Source organism: Gossypium arboreum, chromosome 5 (assembly GCF_025698485.1).
Source record: "Gossypium arboreum isolate Shixiya-1 chromosome 5, ASM2569848v2, whole genome shotgun sequence".
NCBI lineage: Eukaryota > Viridiplantae > Streptophyta > Magnoliopsida > Malvales > Malvaceae > Gossypium > Gossypium arboreum.
The window spans coordinates 85,882,428-85,899,946 of NC_069074.1; the positions used below are offsets into that span (position 1 = coordinate 85,882,428).

Genomic DNA, 17,519 nt, shown 5'->3' on the forward strand with positions numbered 1-17,519 from the left:
AAAATTTCTCAAATAAGACCCTCTATTTATACCCTTTTAAAAATTTTCAGAAAAGATCTTATGTAATTATTATATCAGTTTCAGTAACTATCCATTAATTGTAAAAGGACATTATGAATTAACATTTGCATTGTAACACCCCTAACCTGTATCCGTCACCGAAACAGGGTTACAGAGTGGTACCAGTACATACAGAACATTTACAGATTAATCGAAACATTACTATTCATTTTCTGAGATCATATATATATATATATATATATATATATATATATATATATCGACCTTTATTTGGGCCCTCGAAGCCCAACATGAACATTAAAATCAAGTCGGAGCTCAACTGATTTCTCATAAAATTTTTCGCTTAATTTTTTAATTTTTTTTTAAAAAAATTTACTTGTGAACAGTACCCATACGCCAGTGTGATTAGGCCGTGTGGATTCCACACGCCCGTGTGGCTTGGGACATGCTCGTGTCCCTTGTCCATGGAGCTTTTTGTTTAGGACATCATCATCAGTTTAGGGGCACACAGCCACATCGCACGCCCGTGTCCTAAAGTGTGTTCCATATACGGCTGAGACACACGGCCGTGTCTCTGCCTGTGTGGTCAATATCTAAGCTATGTTCCAAGCCTTAGTCAACCTTAATCTCTTACACACTTATACAAAATCAAAAGCATATAACATGGTATTCATTTAATGATTAAACATTCTCAATTAAACTACAAACATAGCATTTGTATGTCATCATAAATGTGTCTCTCATACTCATTTTACCTTGTCTATTATGGTACCACTTATACTTTTATACCATGATTATCATCTTACCAAATATTTTCAGCTTAATCATCAAGCATTCATATTTAAAGCTAGATCATATCTTTATAAAATACCACATTTCAGATGCACGGAATAAAATACTTGCCTTAGACATTTCAATCCAACTTCATACCCAACAAGCATCATATTGAAACTAATCATATATATACATGTCATGATATGTATCATTCTCATACTGTTTTCTTATAAACAAATATCATTTGTTTTCCTCCTCCTCCTCTCCATTCCACATCCTTAATGTATATAACATTCTTGTAAGTACAATTTCTTATTAATGCTCACATCAAGCTGTTCACACGAGTCATAGTCACTCAATTATTTAAAATTCGAGCTACAGAGCTCCAAATTAAGATCCGTAAATTTTTCCTGAAACTAGACTCACATATTATTCCACCACAAAATTTTTAGAATTTTTTTGTTTAGCCAATTGGTATAGTTTATTCATTTAATTTCCCCTGTTTCACTATCTGACAGTTCTGACATCTCTTTATTAAAAATTAATTATATCACATACAGAACTCGGATAATGTTCTCGTTGATTTTTATTGAAAATAAACTCATTAAGGATTCTAAGAATATAAATTTGAGCCTCTAATTAATTTTTTTCAATTTTTGGTGATTTTCCAAATTCAAAACAGGGGAACCCGAATTCATTCTAACCTTATGTCACAAAATTCATTATATCTCATAATTTACAATTCAATTGCTTACACCGTTTCTTCTATGAGAAACTAGACTCAATAAGCTTTAATTTCATATATTATTCATCCTCTAATTCAATTTTTAAAATTTATGGTGATTTTTCAAAGTCAACCTACTGCTGCTGTCCAAAACTGTTTTAGTTCAAGATATTTATTACCATTTTCCCTCTAAATTTCACAGGTCATACAATTCAGTCCTTGTTCAATTAGCCCATCTATTAAGCTAATTTTTCTCATTTAACATTTTATTCCATCATTCTAAACTATTACACAACCTTTGAAAATCATAATTTTAACACTAAACCTTAATTCACAACTTTTTCACAATTAGGTCCTAAAATCAATTTCTATTGAAATTAATTGATAAAATCATCAAACAACAAAATAAAAGCTTCAAGTTCATTTTATTTCATCATAAACAGCCAACACTTATCATTTATAGCTTTTAATTTTGTTCATAAAATCAAAAACTAATGAATTAAACACTTGGACCTAATTGTAAAAGTCACAAAAACATTAAAATCTCAAAGAAAAGGGCAAGAATTGAACTCACATATGTCAAAGTATGAAAAACCAGCAGCTTTCAGACTTTCCACGGCGTTTTTGCTGAAGAAAAATGATGATATCTCTAGATTTTTCAAATTTGTCTTGTTTTATATGTTTAATTTGCAAAATTTCCCATTTTGCCCTTGTTTCTCCTTGTCTTTTTTGCTGATTTTCTCGCCCAACCGTCCAGCCCATACAATTTGGGTCCAATTGCCTTTTAAATCCCTCCTTTTTAATCACTTAAACTATTTAATCACAATTTAATAAATTTCGCACTTTTTTCAATTTAGTCCTTTTTAATTAATTGACTAACCAAATGTTATTTCTAACGAAACTTTAATAATAACTTAATAACACTCCATAAATATTTATAAAAATATTTATGGCTCGGTTTATAAATCCGAGGTCTCGATACCTCGTTTTTAACCCAATTTACCTGATTAATTATTTTAAAATTACAAAATTCACTAATTAAAAATAATTCTTTTAAGTTAGCGCTTGGCTTATAATTATTATTTGTTAAAATTTCTAAACTTACTCGTCGGATTTAGTGATCTCGAATCACTGTTTCTGACACCACTGAAAAATTTGGCTGTTACATGCATACTCATGTGCTTATAATTTAATATAGATTTAGTATAAATTTTCATCCATTAATTGATGAAAAATTTGTATGTTCAATATATTATATTAATGGATAATCATACTCATGCGATAAAATGGCATAATAAATTACACTAAATATTGGGATCAGTTAATTCCAATAGAACTGCATGCTTGGTTTTATTAGGGTAATTTGTAGGAATGATTTGTTTCAAACTTACAGAATTAGCAGGGCTGATGCGGATTGGCAATATCTTTTTGGGATCATTAGTTGGCACATTTAGAAGAATCGAAATCTCTTCATTTTTTAGGGTGTCCCTTGGAATATTAGTAAAATTATTAAGGTGTCCTATAGTTGGACAAAACAGTATGTCTCTTGTAAAAGGGATATATTGACTGAGCCCCGAAGATAGATTCCAATGTCATACTTAACAGGTAATTAGGTCTATTTGAATACTGATGCAGCTGTAAGCTAATTAAAAATTTGACTATGGTAAGTACACCTATCAATTAATAGTATAGCTATAGTGAGCAAAGATATCGTTCCCATGAGGACTAAAAGTACTAGTAATTACTATCTTTCTATTATTTAACCGAAAAATTGGAGAGATTGATTAAAACTAAAATTAATTAAATTAATTAACGAAAGAACATGACAAAGAACGAATCAGGAAAGCAAATGATTAACAACCAAGAAGCGAAACAATACCCATGAAAGAATCCATCTAGATTTCATCTATTATTATTAATCTGAATCAAACAATTTCTTCATTTAGAATTTTGATCCATAAAAATCCCTAAATTATACTAATATCTCTTTTGAGAGTAATAGCAACTAACTCTAGGTTGATTAATTGAATTTTTTTTAATTAAAACCTCTATTATCGCATTAACTCGATCTATGGATCCCCCTATTAGATTTGACTCTAACACGATAGATTTATGTTGTCCTATTTCTAGGATTGCATGCAACTCCACTCAATTATGCTAGATCTACTCTTAAAGAGGGACTTTTCCTCCTCTGATTTAAGCACATCAAACATGGATTAATAGTCTGAAGATATTAAACCAAGTATTAAGCACATATAATTTAGAATAAGATTCAAACAGAAATCAATAGACAGAATTTATCATAGGGTTTATCTCCCCAAGGTATTTAGAAAGTTAGTTCATAATAACAAATAAAAACATCCAAAAGACAGTATAACTACAAGAAATAAAGAAACTCATAATAAACTTCAAAGAAATCAAAAAGAGATCTTCAATCTTGCTAGAAATCTGCTTCAAAGTTGGCTTCAATGGTGTTTTTCGAGTTATTTTCTTGACTATTCTATGAAAGCTTCCTCCTTTTTTTATATATTTTGTATATATACACTGTTCATTTCAAGTTGCATTTTAAAATCATTTTGTGTATTAATTATTTTAGATTGTATTATACCATTCCCGTTAATTTTTTTATAATACCTATTTTCAAACTTGTTTTTATGTATTATTTATTTAAAATTGTCTCATTGTTTATTTTAAAAGGTTTCATGTAGTTTATTTCATTCTTTAATTATTAATGTTGGTATTTAAGTGACATATGTTATGTGATTATTGTCATTGTGTATTATAATTCGTTCGTTTGTATTTTCATATTATTGTTACCCATTTGCATAGTATCTTATCCATGTATATTGTTCCATGTTTATTCGTCATTTGCAATCGTTGCATTGTAGTTTTCAACTTGTTAATCCAAAATCAATGATTCCACTTTATTTCAAGTCAAAATTAATGTGTTTTGGGTTGACTTTGCAAAACAAAGGCGAAGTTTGATGTTTAAAGATTCGAGGGATCGTGCCCTAATGTGTTGGGTTTCGATCTTTTGTTTGTTTAAATAATCAAATTTCCCTTTAAATTTTCGTCCGCGTTTTCTAAACCTTGAAACAAAAACAATGTTTGATGTTTAGAAATTCGAGGGATTGTGCCCTAATGTGTTGGGTTTCGATCTTTCGTTTGTTTAGATAATCAAATATCCCTTTAAAATTTCATCCACATTTTTTCAATAAAGGCAATATTTTGTGTTTGGAAATTTCGAGAAGTCATGCCTTACGTGCTGGGTTTCGATTTATCATTTGACCGAACAACCTAATATCCCTTTTAAAATTTCAATACATGAGTTTTGAAAATCAAAAGACCAACTTATTCTCGAGGGTCTGAAATGTTGTGTCCTAACGTGCTGGATGTGGCATTTTATTACTTCGGGACAAGAAGATCTTTAGAATCCATTTCGATTTATTCAAGCAAATTCTTCATATAGATCAACATAAAAAGGGATCGTATTCTAAATTCTTTCCGAGTTTTTATATTTCGACATTAAGACATTAATTAATCAATTAGGTACCAATTTTGGGCGTTACGAGGGTACTAATCCTTCCTTGTACGTATCCGACTCCTGAACCTGTTTTCTCAAATTTCGTAGACCAAAATCGTTGTTTTAGTAAATCAAAATGTTTTATTAAAATGACCAAATTTCGAGGTGACCCGATCCCACCTTATAAAAAAAAAGATTAGTGGCGACTCCCACTTTTTCTTTTTCATTTTCAAAATCAAGTCAATCTCCGTTTTTCAAAAAAATGGTTTCGACAAATAGCATAGAAACCTAGGTGTTTTTGCAGAGGACTTGCTTTTATATAGAGTTATATAGGTTAAGGATGGTGATGAAGAGGAAGGGGGAGTAAAAACGTTTAGTGTTTATGTGAATATCTATTTATAAAATTAAATGTATTTTTTTAATTTTGAGCAATATAATTTTTAAAGGAATAAACTCAAAATTGATTTAAATATTCAAGAAATTGATAATCATATCCTGCGATGAAATGAATCATATAATTTAGTATAACATTTAATATAACTTGAGTATGTTACATAGATTAAATATATTTATTGTACTGTCTTTTTTGGTGATAAAAGAAACTAAACAAATTAGCTACATAAGTTAAATCATCCCCTTCAACAAGAAACTTCAAACAATCTTAAATCATTTCTTCTATTCTGTACCAATTTGACCAGGTTATTAGCATCCTAGTTATACTTTTTAGAGATGTGGCAAATACTTCAATTTCAAAATCATGACAAAAGCTGATGAATTCTTTTGATTAAAGTAGAATTGGAACTATCGAAGGAATTCTCCTGGATGGCCTTAGTCACCTTAGGACTATCAGTTTGTATCAACACATTATCATAATTCCATCTATTAAGAGAATCAACCCATCTAAAATGTTCCACAATTCAGCATCGAAAACAAAACAATTCCTCAAATATCTGTTAAGCCCAAGAATCTACCCCCCCATTTCAATCTCACACACCCTACTGTAGCAAAACCTACTTCATTTCTGACTGACCCATCAGTATTTGATAAGTGTTAAAAGTAAAATGTTTTAGCCTTATTCTTAATGCGTTTTTGGATGATTATTCGATTTAAAATGGTGAATTTTATGCTCATAATCATTTAAATTCATGTTTCTATACTTAAAAGAGCATTTGAGAGTGAAAGGAGTGAAAATCGAAAAATCGGAGCAAGTTTCAGGAGACACACGAGCTAGACACACAGTCATGTGAGCCACATAGACGTGTGCCAGATCGTGTAGAAATCACGAATTGCACTCAAACACGCGGGAAAACGTTAGTTTTAGGTATAACAGAATAACATATAAAAACTTAAAATAGATAATATATAAGATGGTTTAACATAAATAATGTATAAAATATTTAGAATAAATGATATGAAAGGAGAAATTTGAGATAAAATAATGTATAAAACTGTTTAAACAAAAAGTATGTGTGTGTATATATATATATATATATTAATTTAAAGTACAAAGATACATATAAAAATTTCAAATAAATACTACGAATGATGATTTAGAAGAGATAACATATGTAAAATATTTAAAATTGATAATAATTTAAAATACATGATATGTTCAAAAATAATGACAATAATAATAGTAATAATAATGTAGATAAAAAACAAGAAGAAAGAAAAATATATAATATGACGAATCAATATAAAATTAATTAGTTTAATAATATGATGATAGTACTAGTAATAATACAATAATAATAAAGTAGAAAATAATAATAATAAGAATAAGAATAAGAATAAGAATAACACCAATATTAATAATAACAATAATAAAAATAACAATAATAATAATAATAAATAAGGAATAATGATAATAATAACCATAATATAAATAAGAACAATAATAGAAATAGTAACAACAATAATAATAAAATATAAGTAATAGTGAGAATAATAGTAATAATAATAAATGGTAATAATAGAATTAATAATAAAAATAAAGTCGATTAATTAATAACAAAATGGCGAAATAACTAAAAGGGAACGAGATTGAATCTTAAAACAAAAATTTGGGGCGAATTCGAAATAAAAAGAAAGAGGAAGACCACATTGAAAGGCGCAGATGACATGGAGGGACCATACGGGGAAATATTCCCACCCTCCAAAACGCTACACTTCGTACTGGGCTAACTTGAAGACCGAAATAAATTATATGGCGCAAATTAAAATAAAATGAAACTTGATTGCGAACTGGCTAAAAAACGGAGGGACTGGATCCATAAATAACCCCCTTATGCAAAACACGCGGATCTTCATCTGTGCGGGTCAAGTCACACGGGTCTAGGGCTATACGGCGCCATTTGGGTGCCTGAGCTTATACTCCAAAACGACGTCGTTTGCAAGCTATATAAAAGTCAAAAAAAAATTTAACACTTTTCATTTTTAACCCTTCTCTTAAGAAACAAAACCCAAAATCCTCTCAACCCCTTTTCTCTCAGCCGAACCCAAAGACCAAACCCTAGCCGCCGTTTTTGGCTACTCAGGGGTATCACCGGCGTTCACGCCTCCACCTCTGCTATGACTCACGACCCATGTCATGTAAAAACAAGAGGAGACCCATTCACCCCCTTTTGGTCCGATATTCAAACTGGAGAATAGCCTCCAACGATCGAAACAGCAGGTAAGCGTCTTTGGAATCTCTTCTTTTATTTGTTTTTGAAAAGAATCTTAAAAGGAAAATAAAAAAAAATCACAGAATATGAATCGTAAATCACCTTTTGAAACTGATTTTCTTTTTTTTTTATTTCTTCTTCGTGTTAAAAAAATACAATGTTTTTTGTTTGAAAAATCCCCCTTACATCGATAATATTCGGGCTTTTTATAGCCGATTACACTGCTTCATTTACTATCTATGCGTACTATTTGCGTGTTGTGTTTGTCTATGCTCTTCTTTGATCTGTTTGCAGGTGTCAGAGGAGTTGGTGGTGGCAGTTGTACGACGCACATGGGGCAACGGCGGTGGCAGCAGGCTAGGAGGTGGCGTGTGAGGGGGAACGGCGCCTAAGCTTTCAGAAACCCTAGGTTTCTGATTTGGTTTAGGTTTTCGGGCCTTTTGGGCTTGTTTTAGTTTGGGTTTGGGTTTTTAGGATATTGGGTTTGCCATTGGGTTTTAAAATTTGGGCTCGTTGTAAAAAAACTTGGACTGATAAATATTGGACTTTTATTTGGTTCTATTGTCTTTAATTTTGGTTTATAACGGGCTGGGCAAATTTGGGCCCGTACACTATTTTCTTCCCTTTTCTTTTTCATTATAAATAAATGGTTAAACTTTAATTTTGATCTCTTTATTATACTTAAATTTAAGATATGGTCTTTATATTTTAGTTTCTAATATAATTTGGTCTTTTATTTTTATAATGTTATCAATTAGTTTAAATAGTTAATATGGTTAACTTTTCTATTAAAATATTACATGGTTATATATAATTTGAAAGTAAATTTTAAATCCAAAAGTAGAGGATTAAATTCTTAAAAATAAAAGTAGGAGGACTAAATTCGAAATGTATGAAGTGTATAGGGACATAAAGCCATGGTTGTTTGAACCAAGAATTGACCAAGGTACTAGTCCAAAGAGAGGCATTAGACCACTTGACCTGTGAATCGATAAAAACCAATTAAACCAGGTTAAAAAAACTGATTTTTATTTTTTTAATTTTTTAATGATTTATTTAATCAAACAATACAAACTAATATCTGGTCAATTCGAACCAATTTATCTTTTACTCTTTAAATTTTTATTTTGCAATTTAACACAAATAAAAAAAAAACTGAAAGCGAACCATGAGTAGAGGTGAGCATGGGTCGGGCCGGCCAGGTTCAGGCCGGGCTCAACTAAAAATTTAGCCCGTTTGTTAGGCCTAGGCTCAACCCGGCTCGAAAAATGGGCCTAAAATTTTTTCCAAGCCCGATCCGGATAAAAATACTAAACTCGAGCCCGACTCACCTGCCCATATTAATTTTTATATTAATTTTATATTAATTTTATATAATTTTAAAAAGATATAATACATCAAAATACTAAAACATCAAAATAAATAATTCCCAACAAATTGAAAATAAATTTTAAAAATATATATACTTAAATAACACTAAGATAGATCTAACTTAACAAGCAAATGTCTCTAAAATAATAACAAAATTAATAAATGTCTTTAAAATAATAACAAAATTAACAATAAAATAAGTTTTATACAATATCCAAACAAGAACAATAAAATAGTAGCAACATAATAGTAGAATGTTAGTAAAATAGGAAGAAAACAAGAAGAAAATAATATTAAAAAAATAGATTTTTTTTTGTTTTTAGTGAATTCAGGCTGAGCTGGGTCGGGCTGGGCTTAAGGCCAAAAATACATTACTTGAGGCCCGGCTCATTTTTAAATGGACCTTATTTTTTATTCAATTCTAATTTTTCGAGCTTATATTTTTGCTCAAACTCTCACACATTTCGGCCCAGCCCGGCCATGATAAGGTCTATAAACAAATAGGAGATCCACAGTGGTACACGAGTCGCACAAAGGAAGGAACTGCCAACATAGTTGAAGCTCTATAAACAAAATTGGAAAAAAAAAATTCCAACATCCTTGAAGCTCTTGCACTAGAATCGAAATTAAAAAAGAAAAAGAAAGAGCCAACGTTCCTTGAGAACAAGTGATTGAAACTCTTCGTTGACACTTAATTAACCAAGGTTAATGCCCTGTCGTACTCTCCTATCTTAATGTGACAACAGATTTTGCATTGTTTCTATTCAAAAGGATGACAGAAAAATATATATTGTTCAACTTGAAATGGAAAATTTAAGAACAACTATGAAAGACTAACGTTGAGATTGACCTGGTGCTAATTTGCACTCAGCAGAGCTCTTGCATGTCCTTTAGATATCTGTAGCTGCTCTGTTATGCCAAAATGAGCCATAAGAAGCCAAACATGGGTTAGAAGCTCTCCACCCCTTATCAGTTGATCAGCATGCTGAGTTCCCCCACATTGACTTGCAGCATAAGTTAGCATCTCTAACCAAATTTCTCTAATCATCTCCCATTTTACCTTTTCGTCTGATATGCCTTTAAGTGTTGATGCCAATTTGCAAGCGTCAAACAACACAGATTTGCTTTGATCCCCTTTTACTTTGCTCGGGTATACATCAGTCTTCACTTTAACCAACATACTGCAAGCGTTCTCCACACTAGTTAATTGGTGTGTGCGATAAGAAAACAGCCGTCCTTTAAAGAACCTCCAAGCTCGGAGCAACTTTCTGCAATACTTGGTTATTTTATTCACTTGTTTGGCACCAGAAGATGCCTGTCTTTCCTTGAAAAACCTCCTGGCCTCAGCATCAGTGTCTCGAAACCTTATAAGCCCTATTCCTGATGGCAACATACGAGGATAAAAGAGTAGGAGGTATATCAGGTAGTTTGAGATTAACAGGCTTGCTTCACGACATTGTCCAATTTTAGTATCACTTTGAAGATCTGAGTTGTAGCAAATATCTGTAGCAATGTGCCAGATAAGAATACTCTGGTCGAAGTCAACATCAATGCTCCATTCAAGTTCTAGCTTAGCCGGAAATTTATCCTCATATTTTTGAAGTATGCTCTTTCCCCTTTGGCGGCACAAGTCTCTAAGATTACTACCTACTTTTCCCTTTTGTGCTTCAAATTTCGCTTTGACATAGCTAAAGATGGTCTCTCTCAAGGATCCGTTGAACTCTACATGACTTCTAGGCGGCCACATTAGCTGCACTTTTTCGAGTATTTTAAACCCAGGTCTTTCTTCCAGGCAATGGCTAAGTAGGCTGTACTGTGATATGCGACCAGACCACCTCTTTTGATCAAACAGGGAAGTCAAACATCTGGTGACTCTAATAATGAAAGTTTTGTTATTCTTAATCAACCAATGACTTGTCTGGTCTGAGCAAAGTAATAACAATGCTGCACATATCTCCAGAAGAATAGCTACAACTAGCAAAAGAAAAGTAATGTATACATCAGCCTTTTCATACTTCTTCAGGTCATCATTAGAGAATAGCCCCAACGCAAGGCAGGTGAGAAGGACAGTAGTAAAGCGGCAAACCAAACCAAAACGAGTATAATTTACCTTAGCTTTAGTGTATAGTAAATCATACATGAATCCTAGTTCAATGGCCACAACATCAAAAGCATCCTCCGAGCTCATGTTTGGGTCCTCGAATAAATGTTGGCTTTTCTCCTTGTCTTTAAAGCTTAGGATGAGATCTGCAAACAGACGCTTGAATGTCTGAAACATCACAGTGGCTTTAATGATATTGTGTTGGTCAGAGGTTGTTCTTCCAGGGGCTGTTATATCCAATTCTTGCGCATCTTCCTTCACCTCTTCTATAGTCACCAAGAACCCCTCAAATTTCCTCAGACTGTATTCATCCATCAACTTGGGGTAATTAGGACCAGGATCTGGAGAAGATAGCATCGAGTCTCGTAATTCGCCAGCGCTTGCTCTCCACAGAGTCCATGTCCTCTCAGCATACTTAATTGATCCAGCCGCAATCATTGGAATGGTTAGCTTGGAGAGAAGGGAACCTGTCCATGCCATGAAGAAGATGTATATCGTCACAATTGTCTGGACAATTAGTCCAAAAAGGTGCCTTAACCATAGCTGATTGTCTTCCAGGGAGTAAGCTGTAATGGCATCTGGGCCACCCAAGTGCAGTAGGAGAAAGGGTGCCCACGTTGCTTTAAGCTCAGTGCTCAAGTCAAGAGCGCCTCCCGTATCATATATATCAGCCAGGTCATTTGTTAGTATGCCAAGGCCGATAGTTGCTACAGAATCAGCCAGCAAATAGGAGCACCAAACAGCAGCTCTAACCCTTCTTTCGAAACTGCTTTTTCTGCGCTTGCCCAATGAAATTAGCAAAATTTGGACCACAAGGCTGGTTATAACCATTGCTCGGAGCTCCCATTCCTTCCACAACTTCATTAATGAGGGAGAAAATACCTCCATCATCTTTCGGCTTTTCTTCACCAAAATTAAGCTACCAACTACTGCATATGCAGGAACAATCAAGACTTATTCATAAACATTACGCAGCTAACTAGTGATGATTTGCGAAAATAAATCTTCCATTTTTTCCAGAAACATATTTTGTTCATATTTACTGCGTTTCTACCTATAATGAATATATATATACAAGAAGAATCTAAGGAAGAAAAATTAGTTCCTTACTCGTGGGAATCATTGTGATTGTTAATGCTTCCTGATGAGTCCACTCGCATCACCTAACTGGGTTATGATCTGCGAAACGATTTAGCTAACACTGATGGGAAAAGTCTGCTTCTTTAAGGTCAACGCGTTACGCTTAAACAAATATTTTTAGAGTTTCCTTACAAATGCTGTTGGTTTAAAGGTACGAAACACAAATTCAAAATTTAATTTCTATACTTTCCTACTAATTGAATCTTTGTACTTTCTTATTTAAGAATATTGTTCTCTTTCATTTTGGGCTTTTTTTATCAAAATAACTCAAATAATTTAATTAAGTATTAAAATAATCTACTTTTTTAATTAAACATCAAAATGACCTGAAATCTACAGTAAAAGTTGGTGGAGCCAAATTATCTGGCGCCATCAACTTGTCACGTCAACAGGGAGCATAAAAAATTAATTTTTTTGTGGAGCCATGTAGAATGGCGTCACCTGTATAAATATCATAGAAATACTACAAATTCTGAAAAAATAGGGGATTTTAAAATAATTTTCTATTTTTTGGTGGATTCAATTTAAATTGCGCCACCAGACCTGACACGCTTCTGATTTTTTTACTTTTTTTAACTTTTGTTTTTTCTTTAATTCTTTTTTAAATTCTATATTTTTCTTATTTTATTTTATTTATTTATTTTATTTATTTATTTTTGTTATTAAATTTAAAAATTTTGAAATATATATTTGAAATGTTTTATAATATATATTTTTAAAATTTTAAATATTATTTTAAATTATTTTTAAAATTTTAAATATATATTTTGAAATTATGTCTTATAAATTTTAACAATATATATTTGAAATTAATTTTCTAAATTTTAAATTTTAAATATATTTTTAAGAATATATTTTTAAACAAAATAAAATAATTTTAAATATATATTTTAAATTTTAAATATATATTTTGAAATTATTTCTTATAAATTTTAAAAATATATTTTTAAATTATTTTTAAAATTTTAAATATTATTTTATAAAAATTCTTTTAAAAGGTTTAAATAAACATTTAAATTTTTAAATAATTTTTATAAAAATTCTTTTAAAAGGTTTAAATAAAATTTTTATACAAATTTAATTCACTATCAAAATAACTCATTTTTAATTAAACATGAAAGTGACCTGAAATTTACAGTAAAAGTTGGTGGAGCCAAATTACAACAAATGGGTCATTTTGATAACTAATTAAATTTTTGGGTTATTTTTATTTAAAAGCGAATATCTTTAAAAATAGTTTAAAAATCATAATTTAAAATATTATGAAACAAATTAAATAATATTTAAAATATTAAAAACTAGCAATAAGTTTGAAAGGTCATATCTTTAAAATATTTAAATATTTTATATTATTGAAAATATATATTTAATATTTAAAAAGTAATATTTAAAAAGTAATATTCAAATTTTAAAAAAATAATTTAAAAATAATATTTAAAATGTTAAAATATATATTATAAAACATTTTAAATATACATTTCAAATTTTTAAAATTAATAACAAAAATAAATAAAATAAAATAAGAAAAATATAAAACTTAAAAAGAAAAGAATTAATGAAAAAAACAAAAGTTAAAAAAAGTAAAAAAAAAATCAAAAGCATGTCAGTTAAAAAAATCGAAGCATAAATGTGTCTGGTGGCGCCATTTAAATTGGCTCCACCAAAAAATTAATTTTTATGCTTTCTCTGCGACGTGGCAAGTTGGTGGCGCAATATAATTTGACTCCACCAACTTTTATTGTAAATTTTAAGTCATTTTGGTGTTTAATTAAAAAAGTGAGTCATTTTAATACTTAATTATATTATTTGAGTTATTCAAATAAAAAAGCCTTTAATTTTGTTATTAGTGGCTTTATAAAAAGTCAATATAGCTTTTAACTCTTAATATATATATATATATATATATTTGTCAATTTAGTAGTTCCTTTTAAAAGTAACTAAAAATTTTAAATTTATTTTTAAAAGTAACTAAAATATTTTAAATTTATTTTTTATTTTCTAAATAAAAACATTAAAATTAAAAATAAATTTTAAAATATAAATTTATGCAATAAATAAAAATATTTAAAATTTTAAAAATAAAAAAACATTTACTATAATTTTTGGGTAAATTACACCAACAGTCACTCAACTTTGAGGTAGCTGATAAAACAATCACTTTGGCTTCATTTCAGTCACTCAACTTTGGAAAAGTGAAAACAATCCTTTTTACTATTTTCATCACAGATGTCACGACTAAGTGACATGGCCAATGATGGCATCTTTAGTGTCAAAAAAACCCTTCCAGTTGGCTAGTTACCACCAATTTAACAGGCCTATCAGCACCAATTTAGGGTTTAAGAAGAGAAAAAGAAGAAGAGGAGAAAGAGAAAAAATGGAGATGCCTCCAGTGATTCCAAAATCAACTACTAGGCTTATGGTCTCTCATTTTTGCCACTGAAACTGCAAACAAATTATGTCATCTGCATAAAGCCCCTGAAACCCAATCCACCATTTTTTTCAAAGAAAAAAAACATATGTTTGATGAAATTTTCTTACCTGCTCTGCAACTCGTGATACATTATCTTCCTCAACAAAAACTTTACATCTGTGTAATATATTGAAGGTATCGTTTTAATAGAAGAGGTACCATTTTTTACTAAGCTACAGTGGATGAAAACAGAGTAAGATTTGGGGTCATTGGGTAAGAACCATTGGTATTGAAGGTAAGTTGTTTGATGCCAAAAAAAAGACTGGGATCAAACCAGAGATCATACAATCGAAGACCGACCGACGGATCAAGCTGTCGCCTCTGGGTTGGAGACAATAATTAGAATCTGAAAATGTCTAGAAGATGATGGAGGTGTCGTTGGAACAACTACTGCCGGTGCAATCCACGGCTTTACATGAAACCGAAGCATTGTTGCAATGGTTGATGAGTAAGCCTCTAAAATCGTTCTTGATGGCTGCGCAAGGGGCTCCGGCAAAGCAAAAGAGGGTTTTACAGTGGCAGTTCCAGACGAAGTTTTGCCATTGGACGATATCAGAATCGGATCTTGGGTGGAATCCGATTAGGTTTCTACAAACGGAAACTGTTAATCGGTGACTATTTTGTCACTTTTTGATAACATTAGTGACTGTTTTGTTATTTTTCAAAAGTTGAGTGACTGAAATGAAACTTAAGTGACTGTTTTGTCAGCTACCCAAAAGTTGAATGACTGTTGGTGAATTTATCCTAAATTTTTATATTAAAATTTGGACAACTCTAACCTATCTGGTTTAGACAATGTTGAGTTTTGAATTTTTTATATATTTAATTTTTTATTTTTAATTTCAAATAGTTTTTTATTTTGTAATTTTATATTTTTAAATTTATATTTTAAAAAAAGTAAGGACCAAAATGGTAAAAAATTTAAGGACCAAAATAGTAAAAATTGTAAATGTTGAGGGCGAAAAAGTTATTTTACCTTACTAAATAGCTATTGACGACAAAATTAAGTGGAGTGACCGAGATTTTTAAATAAAGAGCAAAGAGACTCGTTGTATCAAAACTGAAGTATAGGAGTTAGATCTTAATTTTTAAAAAGTATAGAAATTTTTGACATATTTAAACGAATATTATTTTGTACAATAACATTTGGATTTTGGTTCAGTGGCCTAGTAAATATATAATTATATATCATCTATCTATAGATTAAAACATTTTTTTGCCTGTGCGACTAATTATATGTATTAATTAAAATATGTTATATTTGTTATAAATATTATTAATAATATAGTAAATAAATTTAAACAGAATATCTCAATACTAAAAATACAAAAATTAATGAACGATACTTTTGGACTAATGTAAATTAGATATTAAATATGATATATAAGATGGTATTTTATTTTGTTAATAAAATATAAGGAAATAAATTACATAAAATAAATAATCTTGTATGATTAAATTTTGTTATATAAATCATACATAATGGAAAAATATGAAGCAATAAGTAATTTTAATAATTTGTTTTTTAAAATTTATTTATAATAATATAACTATGTTAATCTAATTTTTTAATTAACTTAAATGTTATGGGTTGATTGGCACATCTGTAATTCAATTTTTTTTTAAATATTATAAATCTAACGCCCCAAAATCTGGCCTAAAAGTTTAGACCGAATCCCGGATGTCATAATGATCACCGAAGTGATCGTAAGAAAATTTCCAAAACAAATTATTACAAATTCCATTACATTCACACTTCTCTCTTTAAGAACCAAAAACATTTAATCTTCTAAATCTCAATCCGAAATATTATAGTTAAGTTTAATTTATAAACAAAGCAAAATTTGTGAAAAAGCAAAATCAAGTCTTGTACCACAGCATTAGTAAAATCTTACAGTTCAGAACAGTATAACCAAAATGGAAATTAAAACATAGAACTGTTATTTCATTTGTAACCGTGACTGTCCGAGACCTCCACGTACCAAGTCCAGCGTCAGAGTTTCAGAAACGTACCTGCAAGGGAAAATACTAAGGGGGTGAGCTATACAAGCTCAGTGTGAGTTCAAATAAAAAACAACATACTTACAGAAGAGAACTTCAGACAAAAAATTAGTAGCAGAATATACTTACAGGTATATGCAGAAACAGATATAGCGTAGAACCAACACCTCAACACACGTAACAGTCAGAGCACACCAAGTTCACACCGAATACTCAACACGAGTGTTGTGCAGACAAACAATCTTACACCCAAAACACTTAAACAGATGCAAATGAAATGCAGTCAAGTAATAAAACTCACCCATCCAGCCAACACACGTCTCCGTCCCCCGATCACACCCCATAAGAGTATATTAAGCTCATCCAACCGAAACACACCACATAGGACCCCGTATGGCCCATCCAACCCTACACACCATATATGTGGACTAAGCCACTCAGAAATTAGGGTTCGTTTGGTTCACTGTAATGGAATAGGGCTGTAATTGAATATAGTTGTAATGGAATAGAGCTATAATCAGTAATTCAACTGTTTGGTTGAATGGAATGGAATTGAGCTGTGATAGAATTCTTGTGTTTGGTTGAATGGAATGATGTTGTAATAGCATAAGAAAAAAAAGCTAAAATGACTAAAGTACCCTTAATGAAATTTTTGTTCGTAGATGATTATTGTTATTAAATTTTAATAAGATTATTGTTAAATATATTTTAATAAAAATAAAATAAAT

General features: G+C 30.5%; 1 protein-coding gene across 3 annotated transcripts; it reads right to left on the reverse strand.

Annotated features, from left to right (window-relative positions):
- Window positions 1-9,676: 9,676 nt before the first annotated feature.
- Window positions 9,677-12,506, reverse strand: LOC108459569 (uncharacterized). Of its 3 annotated transcripts, none has more exons than XM_053027923.1 (2): window positions 12,291-12,506; window positions 9,677-11,647 (listed from the first exon to the last, which is right to left on the reverse strand). In XM_053027923.1, the coding sequence occupies exons 1-2, from the start codon at window positions 12,301-12,303 to the stop codon at window positions 9,936-9,938; spliced, it is 1,725 nt and encodes a 574-aa protein (XP_052883883.1). In that variant the 5' UTR covers window positions 12,304-12,506; the 3' UTR covers window positions 9,677-9,935. The 3 variants fall into 3 exon arrangements, with proteins under 3 accessions (XP_052883883.1, XP_052883882.1, XP_017614445.1); XM_053027922.1 differs by having other exon boundaries at window positions 9,677-12,106; XM_017758956.2 differs by having other exon boundaries at window positions 9,677-12,109.
- Between the last annotated feature and the right edge of the window lie 5,013 nt (window positions 12,507-17,519).